Source organism: Ostrea edulis, chromosome 5 (assembly GCF_947568905.1).
Source record: "Ostrea edulis chromosome 5, xbOstEdul1.1, whole genome shotgun sequence".
Lineage (NCBI taxonomy): Eukaryota > Metazoa > Mollusca > Bivalvia > Ostreida > Ostreidae > Ostrea > Ostrea edulis.
This window is the reverse complement of record NC_079168.1, coordinates 77,469,181-77,492,888: the sequence shown is the minus strand read 5'-3', so window position 1 is coordinate 77,492,888 and position 23,708 is coordinate 77,469,181. Positions and strand designations below refer to the sequence as shown.

Sequence of the window (23,708 nt, the reverse complement as noted above, 5' to 3'; positions counted from 1 at the left end):
TGTCTACTTTCAATAAAATATCCAAGTATGAAGCAGAAGTGGACGACTCTGTGGTGTCCTTTATTTCGAGCTCACAGGGATATATCAAATCGACATATGAATGAAAGCTATCATTATTAATAGACAAAACGTCATCGATATATCTAAAAGTCGAATTGAAGGTCACAGCGAGAGATTTTTTCTTCTCACGTAGAAGTTTTTGAATAAATTCTGCTTCATATGAATATAAAAACATCTATTACTGAACCCTATCCAGTTGAAAAATATTGTGTACATTAAAATTCTAAGGGGTTTCGCAGAGACTATATTTTGTGGCGGAAGGATTGATTAATCAAAATGTACTAAATCTCCATATTACCATTTCTGTTTCATCCAATATATCTTCTATTTTTATTTTCCTAAACGTTTTATGATTTATGATACAAGTAGATGAGACTTGGAACTAGTTCAAATGATGTAATTTATTAAATTTTGTTGATATATTTTTCCAAACCGTTTCTTAAAAACGTCTAAATTAATTTATTCGAAATTTTGTATAAAAATTCAGTATTTTCGCTAATGATTAAAAAATTTGATCCCCACCCCACCCCCCCCCCCGCCCCAATTTTTTTATTATTTCCATTTCATATTCATTTTTAAGAGGCGATCTTGAAAATTATGCGAAAATTTAGAAATTGACATTACTCCTAATATGTCTTGGGTAGTGTAAATTATTTGTAGTAAATTTACGTTTCGGAATACGGAGTCAATATGATTGGTGTAAAGTAATTTCTCATCAATGTGTACACCAGTAATATTTTCAGCCTGGCCCATTTCAATTGAATCACACTCGTGACCTCCTGGTTCCTCACCGCCAGGTCACCACAACTTTTACATCCTTTATACCCACCTTCGCAAACGAAGATTGGCAGATTACGAAATTATCCTAGAAGTTGATCAGGATATCGATCGAAAAATTGGACAGAAACTTTTACTTGTGTTCATGCCATTGCTTCTAGGTCAAGGCCATTTGAAAAATATCTATGTCAGTCATAAATAGTGTTACAGTTTCTTCCTAGTTCATTGTTGCAATGAACGGGTCTTGGTAGCCTAGTGGTCATGAAGGTCACTTCACAACCAGTATGTTTGATTTTAGACCCTGCGCCGTGTCATATCTAAGACGTTTAACATTAGTAGTAATTGTTTCTTTGCCAAACTCTTGTCAGTAAAAGCGGAATGCAGGGGTCTCTTGGATATGGCATATTATACAAAGGTTTCATTTCACAATAAATGTAGACACGGTAACTCTCACGGCTGCGACCTTAAGCGTCAAGATTTCTGACACCTCGCCAACCGCTGGTGACGTCTCTGTATTTATAAGTACTAAGCGCCATATATTCTCTTAGACAATATATTACATTTGGAAAAATCAACAACTGAGCTATTTATACATTATATACTTATTATACATGTATACACATGTATGTATATATAATTATAGAAAATGTTATTATGCGCAATTATTTGCATTATATATTATTATATCAACGTTTAAAGTGGCATATAGGCCCGACGGGCCGGGTGTTTATTGATTTGTATATTGTGATGAAATTGGATGTATGAATATATGTACACATGCCACTATAATAAATAAAATTACTTACTAATTACTTACTTATATAGATCAAGATTTCTGACACCTCGCCAACTGCTGGTGACGTCTCTGTATTTATCATTATACTACTATTTGGGTGTTGGTTATGATTTTCACGTGGTTTTGCAGTATAAATAGCAAGTGGGTTTAGTGGTCATTCTACGGTTTACTAGAAAAGGAAACGGTCTTCTGGTAAATCCATACGTGTATGATGTATATCTGTGTGTTTTAAAACTTACCAAAAAAAATGTGCTCAAGATATTTGATTAACGCTTAAGACTTATTAAACCTGGTGAGTACTAGATGGGCACTCTAGGACACCTTGACACAGACGTAATATGTAAATATGAATTTTTACAGAAATTGAATACTTTGCCATTCGCTGTGTGTTTCTGCAAACAACCAGACTTCTGTCAATCTCTGGAGACGTTGCTACGGCATGCTTTCGAAGCTCTGGCATCACCTTTAGTCATTGTTGGTAACTAGAAATCGAACAAAAATCATATTCCCTACACTATATGTTACCTGTGGGTTTCTAAAACTGATTGAAAACTTATATTCCTATAAATCACCCATTTACAGTACACAGAATACAAATCATTCTCCATGAATAGAAGCTACTGCAACGTGACGTCTTTCGTAGTGAAAACAATACCTCCTGAAAGTCGGATAACACGGTATCATCCTAAATACCTGCAATGGCGCTATGAATATGAAGTCGTACCTATAAAAGTCATTAGAAAAGATATCTGAAGTAAATGTCAGACTTAGTACAATAAGCATTCTATACTTTACATTAGGTTGCAAACTAATACGAGAATTTTTTTTTTTGTAATTAGACCACCCAAATTTAATTTATGAACAAGCGAATATAAACTATCATGACTCCATAGAAACTGATCTATATGAAATAAACTCCGTTTAGAAAGACGTTTTAACAAAGAAGTATAGCGCACTTGGTATGCAATTTCGCCTACATAAATACTTTTTTTCTTGAATATCATTTTTTACAAATATTCTGCTATACAATGTCAGTTTATACTTGTGTTTACCCAAATTACTCAACAAAGATATCTATATGTCGATAGTATCTTTATCTGATAAGCATAAACATCATCGTGATTGTATAGAGTATATAGTAGATGTAACGTAATGGGCATAAAAAATTGCAAACTGTTTCAAAAGGCCACCTTAAACCAGAAATAAAACACTGAAATTGTTTTACTTGAGTATGACGGTACATAAGTCCATATGAGGAAATTTGGTTTAAAGGGACTGGTTCACGATTTTTGAAAAAAAAAATTCATTTTTGATGTTAAACATTAAAAATATAACCAATTTAATGTTCACAGTCAAAATATTGACCTTCTGAATGCAAGAATAAAAGCAATATTTTAGTCCTAAATCTGTGCTATGTAAACAAAGACTCGAGTCTTTTCATGTATAGAAACAAACATGTGCAATGTTAATTTTGTAATATAAAGCAGCATAATCACAAATTTTAACTTTTAGATGACACATTTTACCCAAAGAATGCTTGAAATGTGAAAGATATTATAAACTTAGATCGATATCCATTTCTTATGAAAATTTCGTAAACAATAACATACCGCAATCTTTGTTTACAAAACAAATGATAAACTCTCTAAAATGAGCTTCTGTGATAATGTATAACATCAATTTTTTGATGAAATCTTTTAAATACATTAGACAATAGATTTTCATCATTAAAAGTAAAATACAAAATTTCGGGGGAAATCGTGAATCAGTCCCTTTAAGGTGGCCCTCTTGTTGAAAATGGCTAAAATATGACAAAATTGTTCTCAAAATTTACCTAAAGATTTAGCAGCCTGTAAAACCTTTAAACTTACATTCCTTGGTGGCCTAGTGGTTTAGGTGCTCGGTAATCTTACACTTCCAGCATACATTCTGAGTGTCCAATATTTTCCCCAATGTGGTTTTTTTTTCGCTTTTCATTTGGGGAGGGGGGTATTAATGTGATACATATATTTTAACACATATTAGTCATTTTCATCATAACTTCCAATATTTGCAAGTTGCGGCTTAAAGAAAAAGAATGTATCTTTTAGATCACTGTAGTTCCGTTTGTTTACACTTACCTGTTTTTGTGTGCACAGGATTTTCAAACTGTAATGTGGCTGACGAAAAGCTAAACAAATACTACAAGAAAAGGGGCACAAATGCACAGCATGTATTAAGTAAAAATAACTCAAGGGAGGAAAATAGCTGTTATACAGTTAGACTTCTCAAAAGTAAATACAAAAAAACTCATGTAGCAACTGTCATATGATATTTAGGCAAAGCTAAACACTCAAATTATCAACCAAAGGCAAATGCACTGATGAAATATATTAAAGGTGCTGCAGCCATGTCAGAAAAAGACAGTGAACGAAGTAATGTCATGTGTAAAACAGTAAAAGGGTTGTTGTGTGATATGAATGGACCTATGAAAATATTGCACTGTTTATCATTCTACATAGGAACATGGTTTATTGATTAAAGAATGACTCATATAAATGTCAGTAATGCTAAACTGCAGCAGTCATTTATCTTGATTAACGAAACATTAAAAACGTTAGCCTTATATTTAAAAATAACACGTCAGTCTATTATTGGAAACCGGTGTCTTCCCTTTAGATTTCTGAGTCGGCCGTTTCGTCAGCAAAAGCGCTATACCTCTTTGATATATTTTCTATAGATTCCATAGGCACCTGATCCCACCTCTGGTATATCCAACTATCCATGTTTGCCCAACTTTTAATTTTGTATTCCTAATTGATCACTGTTCGTAATATTCACCTTTTCATATAAATTATCTGAGCTTTCACTCATGCCGTAAATCTCCGAGGACAAAAGTTTAATATACTTCTACTATTGCATCCAAACTTTTTAATTATAAACAAACTTTGCAGTGCTTAGATATAGACCATCTTATACGTAATCCACCAACATGTTCTTGTTCTTCATCTTCTTTCAACTACAGTCCAGCTGGACATGTCATTACTGGTGATGTTAATATAGTTGAAAATGAGGACCTCAAATCACTTATTCTTAAAGGTCCTAAATACAGAGAACCTCGGTCTTTTAATTGGCGACAGAATTTCATCTCTATTATGAGTTCTGTCGAAGATTATGCCAGACGATGGGCTAAATATGAAAAACAAGAACTTGATACATTGTCAGAATGGGCTAAAAGCATAAGAGGGATATTACAATCCCGCATTAGACACATGAAAACAAAAGTACGTACCATCTATCCTTCTGTGTTTAGTAAACCAGAAGTGATAAAAGAATTAGATAGGTTACATGAGGAATATGTTTTGGTTCCAGCTGACAAAGCTAGTAACAACATTGTCTTTGTTTGTTAGGCTCATTATTACAACTGTATTTTAAACGAACTTGGCATTAATTCCACTTTTGGTAATCATACTTATACTCCAACTGCCCTTTCAAAAGACGAAATTCTTCAAAACCATGCTTCAGTTTTAGACACATTTAATATTCCAGTCAATGCGTCGAATGAATATGAGTTACCGTACCTATACTGGATTCCTAAACTACATAAAAACCCTTACAAACAAAGATACATTGCTGGATCCAGTAAGTGCTCTACCAAGCCCCTATCTTTGCTCCTCACGAAAATGTTAACAGCTGTGAAGGAGAAACTTCAAACTTACTGTGCGACTACATATGCCAGAAGTGGTGTTAATCAAACGTGGATTCTAAGAAATTCTAAAGAACTTTTAGTAAACTTGAAATCACAGAATTTTTCCCAAATCAATAGCATTAAAACCTATGACTTTTCAACACTATACACGACCATTCCTCACGATAAATTAAAGGCTAGACTTTTTGACATCATAGACAGTTGCTTCTTCAACAAAAACGGAAAACGGAAATATTCATATCTAGTGATCAGTCATTCAAAAACTTACTTTGTTGAACACCACTCTGATTCCAAGCACAAGTACTCTGAAGTTGAAATAAAAAATATGCTAGAGTTCTTCATTGACAATATCTTCGTGGTCTTTGGTGATCAGGTCTTCCAACAGTCTGTTGGAATTCCCATGGGCATGAATTGTGCTCCTTTGTTAGCTGACCTGTTTTTATATTCATATGAAGCAGAATTTATTCAAAAACTTCTACGTGAGAAGAAAAAATCTTTCGCTGTGACCCTCAATTCGACTTTTAGATATATCGATGACGTTTTGTCTATTAACAATGATAGCTTTCATTCATATGTCGATTTGATATATCCCTGTGAGCTCGAAATAAAGGACACCACAGAGTCGTCCACTTCTGCTTCATACTTAGATATTTTATTGAAAGTAGACATTAACGGCAAACTAACAACTCAACTGTATGACAAACGGGATGATTTCAGCTTCTCCATCGTCAACTTCCCACATTTATGTAGCAATATTCCATTATCACCTGCATATGATGTTTATATATATCTCAACTGATTCGATATGCAAGAGCTTGTTCTACGTATAGTCAGTTTTTAAATCGAGGTAAGCTACTGACAAACAAGTTGATGGTACAGGGATTTCAACAGTCTCGATTGAAGTCAGCATTTCGCAAATTCTATGGTCGTTATAACGATCTAGTTCGTCAATACAACCTCGCATTGGGTCAAATGCTGTCTGACGTGTTTCATACCGATTGTTAAGCCGTTCTTGGCACACTGATTTTGACTGCGGATAACTCCGTTTATCTGATCAGGAGATGGGGCTCACGGCGGGTGTGACCGGTCAACAGGGGATGCTTACTCCTCCTAGGCACCTGATCCCACCTCTGGTATGTCCAGGGGTCCGTGTTTGCCCAACTATCTATTTTGTATTGCTTGTAGGAGTTATGAGATTGATCACTGTTCGTTATCTTCACCTTACATGAAATCTATTTGTAAATATTATCGGCATAAAACAAATTGTATCATGGCTGTGGTGGTTTTCCTTTAATAAAAAGTGTACCATAACTGGAGATGCACCACTGGGCGGAACCATCATTTGCATATTTTTGAAAACTGTGCCGTGTAAATAAATTATTGAACACCACCTGACAGTGACAATTTCAACTCATGGTGAAGTTCAAATCAGAATTCACGAGATTAAGGCCCGCGTGTCGATATCCATTTTATCATCTCCCGGTTTAACTTTTAGAAATTTGTGGTCATCACATGCTTGTGAGAAAATACTCATGATCATCATTGAATAAATACTGTACACTCAAATCGTGTAAATCGCCAATGTTCATAGTGGAGGTGCTCTGATCAGACACATTCTGAACATCCGCTCTCACCAACTATCGGGTGATGAGTGCGCGATGGGCATGGATAGCGGGAAGAGGAAAATACCCACGCGATCACCTGACAAAAACTTTACTTTTCATTGGGGTAATTAAAACAATCATGCAATAACCACTGGTCACATGACAGATATTATATTTCTAATTGATCATGATACAAGTAAGTTATTGAATATTTATTTCAGTGTATCTTGATTTATTTGGACGAAGGGCGGAGACTCGTGCTTCGCACTCGTCACCGCCCTTCGTCCAAATAAATCAAGATACACCGAAATAAATATACAATAACTATTACTTGTGGTGTTACATCTGTTCACAAAACTGTAAACGAATTCGCATTTTTGGAATTAGAAAGACATGGATCTAGGAAATGTGTATTTATTAGGAAACATGCTCGCCCTCGGTCTTCGCGCGGAAGTGGACCTCCAAAACTCGGTCCATTTTACCATAAAGAAATCTCGAGTGAGCATAACCTATATTTACATCTAACAAAAACATTGAATGTGACTTCTTTTTTTAAAAGAGCCAAGAAAAATGATGGTCACTCTTCGTTTTCAGGAACGTCACCCATACCCATAAAACAAGTCACAACACAATTTATTATATATACTTAGTTGAGCTTATGGTGATTTACATAATGTACATATATGTATTATATGTGCTCATTATCATATGGAAAAATCGTTAAAACCTGTTTAATTTACAGGCTGTACGACTGTTGTGATAGATTCCTTGATTAACAGTTTTAAAGATGCAGAAACATGTCCTGTTAGAGAAGACAGCAGGGTTTTTGTTTTTACACTTCCTCCTAACAAAATAGTTCCTCTGTAAGTATAATATTCAGTTTGGATTGTGAAATAAAGTATATTTTCTAAAGGACTGTAGAATTTTTAGCTCACATGATGCAACGGCTCAAATGAGCTTTTCTGATCAAAATTTGTTTGTCGGTGTCGTCAACGTAAACTTTTCACATTTTCATCTTCTTCTCCAGAACCACTGGGCCAATTTTAACCAATCTTGACAAAAAGCATCATTGGATAACGGGGATTCAAGTAGATACAAATAAAGGGCCATTCCCCTTTCAAAGGGGAGATAATCACAAAAATGCAAAGTATGTCATTTAAGAATCTTCTCAAGAACCACTGGGCCAGAAAAACTGAAATCTACATGAAAGCTTCATGACATAATGGAGATTCATGTTTGTTAAAATCTTGACCTGCTGCGATTTGTTTGAGCCAAAATAGGGGATCAAAGTTATACATGCGAATATATAAAGAGAATCTTTAAAAATCTTCTCAAGAGCCACTGGGCCAGAAGAGTGGAGATTTACTTGAAAGCTTCCTGATATAGAGCAGATTCAAGTTTGTTCAGATCATGGCTCCTGGGGGTAGGGTGGCGCCACAATGGGACATCAAAGTTTTACATGCAGACATATAGAAAAATCCTCCTTTCTAGAACCACATGCCAAATTTCAATCAAACTTGGAAAAAATCATCTTTGGGTGAATGGGATTCAAGTTAGGTGAAATGAAGGGTTATGCCCCCTTCAAAGGGGAGATAATCACTAAAATCCAAAAATAGGGTGGGGTCATTTAAAAATCTAAAAATTATTTTAAAATCTTCTCAAGAATCAGTGCCCAAAAAGCTTAAATTCACATAAAGGATTCCTGACATAGCGGAGATTCAAGTTAGTAAAAATCATGACCCCTGGGGTTAGGGTGGGGCCACAATAAGAGATCAAAGTTTTACATGCGAGTGTATAGGGAACCAAACTTGGCACAAAGCATCCTTAGATGATATTTGTTGATGTGAAAGGCCATACCCGTCTAAACAAGATAATTAATGACTTTGTGGTCAAGTTTAATAATTAAGTTTGATAAATGATGAATTTTTAGTCGTTACCTTTGAAAAGTTTTTTCTGAACCAAGCTGCTTGTATAATGAGTTTTACACAAGCTTGTTTATTGCTAGGAACTGCTGCTCAGGTGAGCGATGTAGCCTATGGGCCTCTTTTATATATATATATATATATATATATATATATAGTAAGAAATTAAATATAATCTGACAACAAGTAATATATATAACATATTTTATTTGACAATTTACTTATTGATTACCGGACAATGAGCCAATTTTTCACTTTTGGATATGATGCCCCGTATTTGGAGTTATCATGATAAGGTGATTGTTATCAATGGATGCTCGTTGTTTTCAGAGAAATTCCAGATGGATTCAAAATATCTCTATTAAATCAATCGCAATCTCATGTAGAGAATGTTTGCAAGTCGTGGGATCCGAAAGGCGAATATGACCAATATGGAGACCTAGGGTGTTGGATGAGGTATCATATCTCTAATTTCCACACCGTCGGTATCGAGACCGAGGATGGTCGACTTGTCGCCTGGCAACTTCAACAAGAATATGGCGGGATTGGGATGTTGTACGTGGAACCTGAATATAGGAGAGCAAATTTAGGAAGCGTTGTCACGAGGACACTCGCTGGAAAACTAGTTAAAGATGGTCATTTAGTGTTTGCTTGCGTTGAACAGAAAAACGAGACATCAATTAATTTCCATAAGAAAAATGGTTACGTACTTATGCCTTTCGAAATGTCTTTTGCATTTTACAATTCTTAGTTTTGTATAGACACATTTACCCATAGATTATCTAAGGAGACATATATTCAGAAATGTAGAAAACGAGTAAATGAAGATAACATTGATGTTAAGGTAAATGCGAAATAGTTACGATCAAATTTTATAAACAATGGTTCTTTTCATTTTTATGTGTACATAATTCTCAACACATTGCTCTCAAATACAACACCATCCAGTATTAGTAATTGTTACTTTCCTTTGTGTCAATTGAAAAAAAGCATTCGGTCGACAGGGGATGCTTGCTCCTCCTAGGCACCTGATCCCACCTCTGGTGTGTCCAGGGGTCCGTGTTTGCCCAACTGCCTATTTTGTATTGCTTGTGGGGGTTGTGGGGTTGGTCACTGTTCGTTATCTTCGCCTTGCATTCGAAAACGAAAGCATAAAAACGATAATGTACATTACAATTCGCCTTGATATGACCATAGAATACATAAAACCAAAGGTAATACAATCCTGGCTTCCGATGGACAAGTAGACCATTTGTTGGGAAACTTCGCTTACCTCTCTAAACAAGATAAGCGGAGTGGATCGTAAATTTTTGGCTAACGAAGATTCTCAAAATAGAAATGCAGCATATTCAACAGTGTGATTCCGATAATATGCAACCCCGTCAGAGAAAACCTGTTACACCTATAGAGTTCCAAATCATCGGATAATCCTTGATCCAAAGTACAATGTACAGAAGAGAATTCATTGTCGAGATGGGAAATTAATGCAAAAATAAAACCACCACCAACAACAGAAGAAATTGAAGCAGTATATGAGGTATTTTTTCAATGACCGTTTTAATGCAAATTTCTAAATCTTCTTAATGTTTTATTTAGTTGATTTCTAATACTTTGCATAGTGCTCAGCATAAAAATTTTTTAAAAACTTTGGCGATTGATCTAAATTATAGAGTTTTATTTTGATAATCTTACTGATGCAAGGTGAAGATAACGAACAGTGATCAATCTCATAACTCCTACAAGCAATACAAAATAGATAGTTGGGCAAACACGGACCCCTGGACACACCAGAGGTGGGATCAGGTGCCTAGGAGGAGTAAGCATCCCCTGTTGACCGGTCACACCCGCCGTGAGCCCCATATCCTGATCAGGTAAACGGAGTTATCCGCAGTCAAAATCAGTGTGCCAAGAACGGCTTAACAATCGGTATGAAACACGTCAGACAACATCTCACCCAATGTGAGGTTGTATTGACGATATAAGATATAAGTTCTTAATTATAGAGTTTTATTTTGATAATTTTATTGATATAAGATCTTAATTATAGAGTTTTATTTTGATAATTTTACTGATATAAGATCTTAATTATAGTTTTATTTTGATAATTTTACTGATATAAGATCTTAATTGTGTTTTATTGTTTTGTTCCTCTTCTTACTCTTGTAAAGCGCCTTAGAGTAATTTGTTTTATATAACTTAAAGGCGCTATATAAACTTTATTGTTATTATTATTATGCTATATTATTAATTTTGTATTTCTTATAAGAATATTGAGATTGACCATTGTTCACTATCTTTACTTTTTAAATCAATTATACATGCAAGTGTTGTGTATATTGCTATTTGCACTAAATTCACACCTGTGACCTAGATTGTTCTTGAGAATTTATGTTTATACTTGTTGTGACACCGGTGACCTAGATTGTTCTAGACCTCATGTTAGTTTTAGTAGAAAGATGACGTAATGGTTGCATCATCATGACATGGTCTTTCAAGATTATACTAAAAAATTAATTCTTATTATAAATACACTGGAATTCTTTTGATTAAAAGAAAAAAGCTCTAGTTAAACACTATGATTTTGGAATTACTATTTTTGCGTGTGTATATTCTGTTCGGATTTATCGTCGACTACCGTAAGTTAATATTTTGCTATTGTTACAATTTTCTATTACTTATTCATTGTAAATAAATCTTATCAATTGTTTCATTGTGTTTTGTTAGCAAGTTATGCTGCGCTATATTAAGGGTTTGTTCTGACCCATAACACAAATAATCATTTCTTTAACTCTGTTGTCAAGTTAAGCAGTCATTTTCTTGTGGAAAGTTTTTCCGTACAAAATCAGCTAGCTTGATAACATATTCAGCGTTAATTCCCGCGAAGCCGCACGATCCGACTATTTGTTCCGCGATGTGTTCAACGTCCTCATCCATATCACTGGAAATTGGTCCCACGTAGAGGTCTTTTTTAGTGGCAGTAAAAACCAGAACGCCAGGACTGAGCACCAGTTTTACTTTAAATTGTTGTAAAAGTGGATATATAACCATCCAAAAACGCTTCTCGGTTTCTTAGTTTCTCTCTTGATTCCTTGATATCAGTTGTTCGAATTACACTAAATTTTATTTCCCATACTTGGAATATTGAGAAAGACATTTTCATATGTTGCAATGCTTTTAAGATATGTTGCTTTTATAACATAATAAGATTTATTGATTTAAAATAAATCCATTAATTTTAGCATGAAGCAAAAATTGAGTTATAATTTTAATGAATTCCGAAATTGTTATTTCCGGAAATTCGTTTATGTACTGGTTTTGCTGTTAGAGTACTTCATTTTTTAAGAGATCATCGCGTCACCACGGAAAAGTTGACTGGAAAAAAGTTGGGAGTCCGTGGGTGTTTGGTATAGTGTGTTATTTTGGGTGTAGCGGTTTTTGCCGGGTAAAGGGGTTATTTCTGTAACCCCATAGAGGCCCATCCAGCCAAGACATTGGATCTTTTGAAATATATGAATGACATTCGACTAGCAGAAGCGAGGTCATTCAGTTTGGGGTTCAAGGAGTATGACCAGCAATTTAGATTAAAACTTGCAAAGAATCCATCTGGAAACTGGGGGTAGTTGACCTCGAATTGGGTTAAACCGTAACAATTATTGTACATTACACCAACTACAAAGTTTCTAGCTGCTGATACACAAAACCAGAGTCAGAAGAAATGTTATACCTATAATTACCAAGGTTCTTGTTGTAGGGCTCCATGCAGTTATTTACATTTGTGTCTGAAATGCAATGCCCCACATCCAATAACATTTTGTTCAATGATCAAAGACAGGACAATCACAATTTCCTAAGGGGAAACCAGACATTTCGAGGTCAGAATCAATAGAGAGGCCAATATCAAAATACAGGGGGAAGAGGGGTGCAGCACAGAGGGGGTGGGAGAAACCACTAATATCTGGAAGCTATGCTATACCCCAATCAAATTTAAAGATTTAAAACCACTTTTGGAAAATTACTCAAACAAAGAGGTGGCAAATGAATTATTGCAAGGTTTTCAGTTTGGTTTTCGAATTGGCAATCAAGGTCCAAAATTAGGAGGTGAATCAAAAAATTTAAAAACGGTCCTACAGTTCCCAGATACTGCAAAGAAAAAATAAAAAGTAAAGTAGAATTAGGAAGAATTGCAGGCCCCTGTTTGAGCAAACCAATATACAACTTAAGAATTTCACCAATTGGTATAGTACTCACGTCGGGGGGGGGGGGTTGGCTGGAGGTTAATAACACACCTCTCTTCGCCGGAAAACAATAGCGTCAATCATTTTATAAATCCTGATGAATGCACAGTCGCGTACACTTCCTTAGACCAGGTACTACAGAAAGTCGCAATTTCAGGTAAAATTGGCAACATTGGATATAAAGTTAGCATTCAGATTGATAATAATTCTTAATCCGGGAGATTTTGACCTTCTAGATTTAAAGTTCGAAGGAAATTATTACATGATAAATGTCTGCTAATGGGCTGTGCCATTTCATGTAACCTATTTGAAAAAATCTCTACGTTTTTGCACTGGGAATTGCAGAGTTAGAATTGGTGCAATTTTTCATTATTTGGATGATTTCCTCTTCTTGGGCTCTTCAGGTTCAGCTGAATGTGCTTCTCCAATGCAAGGGTTTCGCAGAATGTGTGATGCTATTGGAGTTCCCATAGCACAGGTAAAAACATTGGGTCCCACAGCAAAAATTATATTTTGGGGATTTGAAATAGCCACAATAGACATGGTGGTAAGAATACTACATGAACAGGTTCAGCAATTAAGTGCATTGCTAACAACAACGTCGATTAAGAAATCACTACAGCTTCAAGAGATTCAAAATCTCGTTGGCAGTTTAAATTTTTTTCATTAAAGAGGTCCAAAAATGCAAGAGCATTTTAGGCGTTTTTGTGAAGCCGCCTGTGGGATAAAGAAACCGCACCATCACATAAGATTAAGTAATGAATACAAGCAAGATGTGGTTGAGCTGTTTGTACAACTTTAATGGGGTAATGCTGATCTTCGAAGGTGAATGGTTAATTGGTGATAATATTGAGCTGTTCACAGACAGCACTGGAAATTCAGAGTTAGGATGCGGTGCATACTGTCAGGGTCACTGGAGTTACTGGCCATGATCACATGATTGGAAAAGTTCAGTTTTCCAGGAAATGTCATTTCTAGAACTAGTGCCGTATTGGCAATTTATTTGCGGGGGGTGTGAATTAAAAAAATCATAATGTATGTTGACAACAGTGCTTTGGTATCAATTATTAACAGGCAATTATCAAAATCCAAGAGAGCTATGGGATTCAAAAGACCGATAGTCTTCTTGCTTTTGAGGAACAGCATCATGTTTAAAGCACAACACATAATAGTGAAACAAAATAACATAGCAGATTCTTTGTCTCGTAAACAGTTTCATCGTTTCAGACAACTAGTGCCAGAGGCGGACGAACAACCAGAGATCATACCACAACAATTTCTAGTATTGATGTCAGAGATGAAGTAAACAAATTACTCCAGATTGCAACAGCACAAAATACACAAGATACTTACAAACAAGCGTTGACTTCTTTTGATGAATTTTGAGTTGATTTCATCCTGGAAAAGCTTTGTCCTCCTCCATTGGAGCAAATTGTACAATTCATAGGCTACATGTCAGTGAAGGGTTTGGGGGGAATCAATAGCAAGGACTTATATGTCAGGAATCGCATATTATCTTTTACGTTAAACAATTACACAGATGTAACTCAAAACTTCATAGTCAAAAAGTTAATAGAAGGTTATAGAAGAAAATCTAAGACCAAGGATATTAGATTACCAATAACAACAAAAATCTTGCGAAACATTTTGAAAGTATTACCAATTGTATGTACTGATAACGATAAAGCAAAATTATTTGCAGCTGCTTATAGCGTGGCATTTTTTGGAAATTTTAGAGTAGGTGAGATCACTGAAGGGATAAAACAATCACTAGGTCATGCAGTCCAGTTTAAAAAAACCTGTAAATATCCATTGACCAAAGTTTTATGAAAAACTTCAGCATTCAAAAGTTAATCAAAGGGGAAAGGGGGGACAGTTCTGATAGATAACAGCCAAGCACTGACTAACATTAAACCTGTTAAGATTATGGCTGGCTATTTGGAGTAAGACCCACTGCCAGTAGGCAGGGAAATTTATTTTGTCACTTTGGGGATCAGGTGCTTACACATATTCAGTTCGCATCAGTTTTAAGCAAAAATTTAAAAGCAATCGGGGTAGACAGCACTAGGTATAAGTCACATTCATTCGGAATAGGTGCAGCTACTAATGCAGCCAAGTTATGTATATATCTGATGATGAAATCTGTAAAGCGGGTAGGTGAAAATCTAAGACTTACAAATCATACTTCAGAACCTAGTGTGTTACTTCATTTGGCATTAGATAAAAACAATCACAATCTGTGGAAATGTTATTTCAGAATTTCAAATCTGTATTGTGGGTTCTTCAATAGTGAAAAGAGCATTTGTTGCAGCCAAAGATAGACCAGGTGGAGTGTGCTTAGGACTACAAAGATTAGGGATAAATATTTGGTGGCAAAAAAGGGGTATGGTATGGTATGGTCAGATATGTACAGGAGCATTAAAACTTTGCTGAAAATTATTTAATGACAAACCATAATATCTGATTTTCATTGATTGCACTTATTGAATTTCGTCAACTTCCCATATTTATGTAGCAATATTCCATTATCATCTACATATGGTGTTCACATCTCTCAACTGATTCGATACATAAGAGCTTGTTCTGGGTATGGTCATTTTTAAATCGAAGCAGGCTACTAACAAACAGCTGATGGTGAAGTGGTTCCAACAATAACGTTTAATATCAGCATTTCGCAAATCCTATGGGTGTTATAACGATCTAGTTTGCCAATACAATCTATCATTGGGTCAAATGCTGTCTGACGTGTTTCATGCCGATTCTTATGCCGTTCTTGGCACACTGATTTTGACTACTGATAACTCCGTTTACCTGATCAAGATATAGGACTCACGGTGAGTGTGAGCGGTTCACAGGAGATGCTTACTCCTCCTGGGCACCTGATCCCACCTCTGGTATATTCAGGGGTCCGTGTTTGTCCAACTCTCTGTTTTGTATTGCTTATAGGAGTTATGAGACTGATCACTGTTCGTGATCTTTGCCTTTCATATAGTTATTGATCAATTTGATATTTGAAAATTTTGCAAATATGTTCTTTGCCGTGTAAAGGAAAGAATGAATTTGCACATATAGATATTTGATTAATGTATATTCTTGGCAATAATGTTTTATTGAGCTTTACCAATTTGATGTCAATGCACAAATGGCATTTCAATTGTTAAATTATGCCAGACGATGGGCTAAATATGAAAAAGAACTTGATACATTGTCAGAATGGGTTAAAAGTATAAGAGGAATATTAAAATCCCGCATTAGACATATGAAAACAAAAGTACATACCATCTATCCTTCTGTGTTTAGTAAACCAGAAGTGATAAAAGAATTAGATAGGTTACATGAGGAATATGATTTGGTTCCAGCTGACAAAGCTACGAACAACATTGTCTTTGTTTGTAAGGCTTATTATTATACCCGCATTTTCTAAAGAAAGTTCGGGTATATTGTTGTTACCCTGGTCCGTCCGTCCGTCTGTCACACTTTCTTCTTCCTCAAACTGCTCTTTTATTTCAAGTGGTAACCAATTGATCTTTTGGAATATGATAGGTGGTGTACTGTAGATATATGATAAGGTCTTAGAATATTCAATTTTACCCTGGGGGGCAAAACGGGGGTCAAAAATGATGTTTTTTCAACAAAAACCTGGTTCCCAGAACCCCTCCTACATTTCATGCGGTAGCCCAATCATCTTTCGGAAGATGATTGGTTGGGTCCTGTAGATGTGCAATAAGGTTTCGGAATTTTCATTTTCACCCTAGGGGCCAAATGGGGGTCGAAAATGATGCTTTTTAACACAACCCTGGTTCACAGAACTCCTCTTACAATTTACACATTTGCCTAAAAATCTTTTGGAAAATAATTGCTGGTGTCCTGTAGATGTGCAATAAGGTTTTGGGAGTTTCATTTTCACCCTAGGGATCAAATAGGGTCGAAAAATGACGATTTTGTAAAAAGAAACCCTGGTTCCCAGAACTCCTCTTACATTTTACACAGTAGCCTAATAATCTTTTGGAAGATGATTGCTGGTGTCCTGTAGATGTGCAATAAGGTTTTGGAATCTTCATTTCACCCCTGGAGTCAGATGAGGGTCGAAAAATTACGTTTTTTGGCACAAAAAGAACCCTATTTCCCAGAACTCCTCTTACATTTTAAGCAGTATCCTAATAATATTTAGGGAGATGGTTTCTGGTGTCCTGTAGATGCACAATAGGGTTTCGGAATTTTTATTTTTGTCCTGGGGGCCAATTGGGGGTCGAAAAATGACGATTTTGTACCAAAAAAACCTTGTTCCTAGAACTCCTCTTACATTTTCAGCAGTATCCTAATAATCTTTTGCATGATGATTGCTGGTGTCCTGTAGATGTGCAATAAGGTTTTGGAATTTTTATTTTCACCCCTGGGGTCAAATGAGGGTTGAAAAATGACATTTTTGCACAAAAGAACACTCAGGTCCCCAGAACTCTTTTTACGTTTTAAGCAGTATCCTAATAATCTTTAGGAAATTAGTTGCTGGTGTCCTGTAGATGCGCAATAAGGTTTTGGAATTTTTATTTTTGCCCTAGGGGCCAAATGGTGGTCGAAAATTAGGCTTTTTGTACAAAAAATCTTGGTTTCCAAATTTATGCATGGGCCAAATCATTTTTGGAAGGTATCAATGACATTGAACTTGTCACAATGACTTTGAGTCAAGGTTATGACACACTGTCAGGTCATAAAAAATCTTTGTACAAAGTACGAACTTCCAATGACTTTCTTTCTTCACTGTTATGGTTATGAGTGTTCTTCTTGTTATAATTTAATTTAAATGTTCCTCTTACTGAAATGAATTTGAATATAAATGCTTCATTTTCACTCAAAAAGCAGTAAAAGTTAAGAATAGCAATAGATCACAATTTTATAACACTTCATCATTCTGGCATAAAGTATTGAAAAAGTGTATACCTCTTGTTCTTGAAATATAATTTTTTTCAATTATTATAAAAGGTTTCAAATGGTTTGAAAGAGTTTTCCTGAACTTTGGACCCAATAATTTTATCAAACATATTTAAAAAGTCCACCACTATTGATCCCCACCCCTAGATATATCAACAAAAATCATCCATGCATACAACTTTTCTGTGAAGTATGGTGGCATATTTCTGCCATCCAGATAATTTTTGTCAACATAAGATATCACGTCAAGTCAAGATAATTATCTCGCCAAGTCAAGATAATATTCTGGTTTTCGTGAAGTATTTACTACTGTACTCAATGATTTCACTGGCGATTTATGCTAGTGACTACTACTCATTAGGATTTAAATACCTAGTCACTAAACATTAGATCTCAATTGCTCCTGAGTTTCAGACTTTGAAGCAGAAATCTTTTCTACATATAGATCTAGGTAAGTTTTTTAATTTTAAATTAACTGAAGTACTTATGGTCTATATATATATTGAAACGAGACAATTTAATTTACAAAAATTTTCAATATTTCAATTCAGTATCTATTTTTCACTTTTAAAAAAAAATTAAAACAAACAAATTAACAAACAGAAACTTCTACTGTCATATCTAGTTTAACTGAATGCCCCACCCTGCCTCAAGGGGTCATGATTTGAACAAAGATGTCAGTGAATGTACACTACCTAAGGATGCTTCCACATAAATATGTATAATCATGGCTTTGTTGTTCTTGAAAAAGATTTTTAAAGACTTTTCCTACTTATATTCCCAATTAACATTTTGAATGCCCATAGGGATCTCACCCTACCTCGGGGAAGGGGGGGGCATGATTTGAACAAACTTTAATCCACTTTAGTAACCATCGATGTATACCAATTCATATTTGGTAATACTTCATTTTGATTAAATGTAAGTAATTATACTCCCATAAAATATTCCTTCTACAACTCCTTTTCGAACAGATTTTATTTTTTCTTAAGTTATGATTTATTTACATGTATATAAAATACTAATATAAAGAGGCCCAGGTGCACTAAATTACCGCTATATTTTCAAAACTACCGACAAATACTGCCTCATGCTTAGATAGTATAGTACTGTATACATTACCGCTATAATTATATTTATGCATAGCTCTTATCCTTAGACGAATTTGACTCCACTTTTTTGGCACGCTGTTTTTGGCTATCATAGCTCTAAAACTTCATTGTTATTTCGGATTTCAAACATTTCGGTCGAGCATCACTGAGGAGACATTATTTGTCGAAATGCGCATCTGGTGCATCAACATTGGTACCGTATAAGGTTTACATGCATTACTGCAGCAATGTCACTTAACTTAGCCACCACCTAATGCATGTTAATGTATAAAGTAAGTAAAACATCTGAAATTGGCATGAAAATATGTAAGTAGTAACGTATACCCCCCCGGAAGCCCACCGGCTACATTCTCATCTGAGCATTTTATGCTTAATTTAATCATGTATAATCAAGTAAATTATAAAATAACGATTGTGGCTTCTTTGCCAGTAACACCAATATGACGAAGAGTATATTTAAAGGCAAACACTTGTGTGCGGGTATTACTGTCTTATGACAGCATCTAGTTACAACTGTATTTTTAAACGAACTTGGCATTACTTCCACTTTTGGTACTTATATTCCAACTGCCCTTTCAAAAGATGAAATTCTCAAAATCATGCTTCAGTTTTAGACACATTTAATATCCCAGTCAATGGGTCGAGTGAATATGAGTTACCGTACCTATACTGGATTCCTAAACCACATGTACATAAAAACCCTTACAAAGATACATTGCTGGATCCAGTAAGTGCTCTACCAAGCCCCTATCTTTGCTCCTCACGAAAATATTAACAGCTGTGCGGAGAAACTTCAAACTTACTGTGCGATTACATATACCAGAAGTGGTGAAAATCAAAAGTGGATTCTAAAACATTCTCAACAACTTTTAGTAAACTTGAAATCACAAAACTTTTCTCAAATCAACAACATTAAAACGCATGACTTTTCAACTCTTTACACCATCATTCCTCACGATAAAGCAAAGACTAGACTTTTTGACATCATTGACAGTTGCTTCTTCAACAAAAATACAAAACGCAAATATTCCTATCTAGTGAATTCATCTAAAATTACTCTGATTCCACGCACAAGACTCTGCAGTTGAAATAAAAAATATGCTGGAGTTCCTCATTGACAATATCTTCGTGGTCTTTGGTGATCAGGTCTTCCAATAGTCGGTTGCAATCCCCATGGGCACGAATTGTGCCCCTTTATTAGCTGACCTGTTTTTCTATTTCTATGAAGCAGAATTTATTCAAAAACTATTATGTGAGAAGAAATTTCTTGCTGTGGCCTTCAATTCGACATTTAGATATATCGACGATGTTTTATCTATTAGCAATATTAATTTTCATTCATATGTCGATTCAATATATCCCTGTGAGCTCAAAACAAAAGACACCACAGAGTCGTCCACTTCTGCTTCATACTTAGATATTTCATTGAAAGTAGATATTACGGTAAACTAACAACTCAACTTTATCACGAACGGGATGATTTCAACTTCTCCATCGTCAACTTCCCATATTTATGTAGCAATATTCCACTATCACCTACATATAGTGTTTACATCTCTCAACTGATTCGATACGCAAGAGCTTTTTCTGCGTGTGGTCAGTTTTTAAATGGAAACAGGCTACTAACAAACAAGTTGATAGTGCAGGGGTTCCAACAGTCTCGTTTACAACCAGCATTTCGCAAAATATATGTTCGTTATAATGATCTAGTCTGCCAGTTTGACGTGTTTCATGCCGATTGTATGGCCGTTCTTGGCACGCTGATAACTCCGTTTACCTGATCAAGATATAGGGCTCACGGCGGGTGTGGCCGATGCTGACTCCTCCTAGGCACCTGATCCCACCTCTGGTATATCCAAGGGTCCGTGTTTGTCAAACTCTCTATTTGGTATTGCTATAGGAGTTATGAGATTGATCATTGTTCATAATTTTCACCTTTCATACATAAATTGTGTTTATTTATATATTTCTTAGTGGCCATTTGTTTTAATGTCTCGAGAAAATCTCATTAAGTACTTGTAAATATCCTCGTACGTGCATACGGTGTGGAAATAAACGGGTTTTTTTAACATTATTATTATTTGTCTTATCTCCGCTACCAAATATCAGAAATTTAATCCAATAGCTCATGTTTTTGGTACGATGGCTTTCACTTGCAACATTCTAAAAAAAAAAAAAAATCTTCAATTCAGGCAGACATTTTTTGTATCAGAAATGAGTCGTCTTTCGCCATCACTATTTGTATACAAGAGTTGCAGAGTTGACCAAGAGACGCATAAGTTTCGTATTTTCTTTTTCTGAAGAGTTCCAAACTTCTCTATTTCCGATATCCCCTCTTTTCAACAAGGAGTGGTGGCGTGCTCCTGTAATCTAGCTACTTGAAGGTCAGAGTAAGAGTTTCCTTTTCAGTTTTCCCTCGGTGAGTTTTTTCTGTTGGAAAGATTGATTGATTGTATATTGTTTAACGTCCCGCTCGAGAATACTTCACTCATACGGAGACGTCACCTTTGGTGGTGAGGGGCTGCAAATTTTAGGTCTATGCTCGTCGCTTATGACTATTGAGCAGGGAGGGATCTTTATCATGCAACACCTGCTGTAACAACGAGGCCTCGGTTTTTGCGGTCCCATTTTGTCGCTTTTTACACCTACCGGTATAACTAATATAATCCCCAAGATCTGAAGAAAAATTCTGCAAAATAAACAAGGCGACAAGCAATGTGTACCGAGAACCTATTCTAACCCGGGACCTCACAGCAAAGAACTATAATGTACCCGTTCTCCTTTACTGAAAACTTTAATTTGTGTTTCTACATAAGAGATCTGGATCCGAAAATTTCCAGTCTCGCCTTCTCACCCATTTTGTCAAGGGAACATTTCTTTATGAAAACAAATCCATGGTTGCATTTTATATGCTCTTCGTCAACAGAAATATAAATATTGAACATTGGTTTTTTTCTATGTAGTATGAAGAAAAACAATCCCGTAAAAAGATGGGTTTGCTCTAAAATAAAGAATCACAAAAAGCCAAAAATGGTAGTGCTTTATTAAAGTCAAAAAAAATTCTGACTGCTATTTTAAAACGGTTAGAATATATTTTTCTTGTTCTTATTTTAGTGCCTGTCTTTGGGATTTCCGTTTCATTCCCTTTAAACCACCCGGTATATTCTAACAATGATGAGTCTTTCTTAGAAATGTTTACGAGCAGGTCTCAAGTTGGGATTTGTTAAATAAATCTAAGGTTTAATCTAACGATAATCGTTTTTTAAGCAATAAAGAAATGTTTTACATGACTGAGTCATATCAACAACCTTATCAAAACAAAGATACAGAATCCGATTAATACTCAATCATCGATCCACGGCCAATTGTAATATCTGTTTCTTGTTTGTTCATTTTTCTTTATTAAAAGAAATTTATACAATACTGTGTGTTTTCGTCATTAATGTGAAACGAAATTCAGACTGTACATTATGGCATTGTCTCATTACTATCTATCTCTCATTTCCCGTGCCTGCTGATCTTTTTGTGATCAATCATATACTTAATCAGTACTCTCTTTTCAGCGGCCCACAATGCATGGCTCGTTCTGTTAAATGAAGGCGACGACAATAACGTACATATATAGTCATGTGCCTTTTAAAGAGAGCGACAGGCGGATGGCTATGAGAGTTGTTTTTGTCTGAGGTTCATACCATCATAACTAAACTATCCACTATTAAATGTACATACATACATTTCACATGCACAAATCTGGTTTGTTTTCATTGGAACAGATGACAAAAACAATTGGTATGTGAAACCGAAAGCTTTTAGAAAATTACCTTTATTCAAGTATGACTAGCTGCAATTTACGTAACAAGGAACGTTGAGATCGAAGAACACATAAAATGTTATTGATTAAGTATGCTTCGTATGTAATGATACTAAAGTACAAAAGAAGAGAATTGAGAATGCAGTGAAATCTGATTTGTTTGAATATGAATTTAAGAAATGAATGTCATTTATTATCAACAGATGGGGGTATGCGACACTTCACTTCTGCATACTTCATGGCGTTCTAACGATATGCCGGTGTGAAATGTTGCAGTTCATTTTCGAAACTAAAGTTTGTTTTTCATATTTATATTCTACTTTCATTTCTGTTACAATTCCTTACCGTTAAAATAGACGTACTCCTTTGTTCACAACTGCAGTGCAGACGTACTCCATTCATTCATACACGCATTGTTCACAACTGCAGTGCTCCATTCATTCATACACGCATTCTTCACAACTGCAGTGCATTCATGGGGAAATAGATATGGTTATCATTAAAGTTTGTAAAGATATCAACAGCAAAAAACACTGGAAATGTACGTATATATGGTAATAAATCCACCTCTAGTCAGTGTAGTTCTTACTGCAGTACACGCAGTTCAAAAGTGAGTAAACCAGATTAGGTAAATAATATTCAATACGTTTAGAAAAATTATGTTTTGCACTGCAAGTACAAATCATACTGAACAATATTAAACTTGATTAGAATGGGCATCAATAACCAGTGTTAAAGGACATACACATATGTTAATAAATCCCTTCCACCCAA

General features: G+C 35.3%; 1 protein-coding gene and 1 long non-coding RNA gene across 3 annotated transcripts in view; one reads left to right on the top strand and one right to left on the bottom strand.

The window, feature by feature from the left end:
* Positions 1–11,554, top strand: part of LOC125650813 (glycine-N-acyltransferase-like protein 3) — an 18,070-nt gene extending 6,516 nt beyond the window's left edge. Inside the window, exons 4-6 of the mRNA XM_048879348.2 lie at positions 1,994–2,111; positions 7,668–7,788; positions 9,178–11,554. Of these exons, the coding sequence (XP_048735305.2) occupies positions 1,994–2,111; positions 7,668–7,788; positions 9,178–9,598 (660 nt within the window). The 3' untranslated portion in view covers positions 9,599–11,554. The remainder of the gene's footprint in view (positions 1–1,993; positions 2,112–7,667; positions 7,789–9,177) is intronic.
* Positions 9,037–23,708, bottom strand: LOC130055065 (uncharacterized). Of its 2 annotated transcripts, none has more exons than XR_008803289.1 (2): positions 23,280–23,708; positions 9,037–9,977 (listed from the first exon to the last, which is right to left on the bottom strand). It is a non-coding gene; the product is annotated as an uncharacterized LOC130055065 (long non-coding RNA). The 2 variants fall into 2 exon arrangements; XR_008803288.1 differs by lacking the exon at positions 23,280–23,708 and adding an exon at positions 14,436–15,025.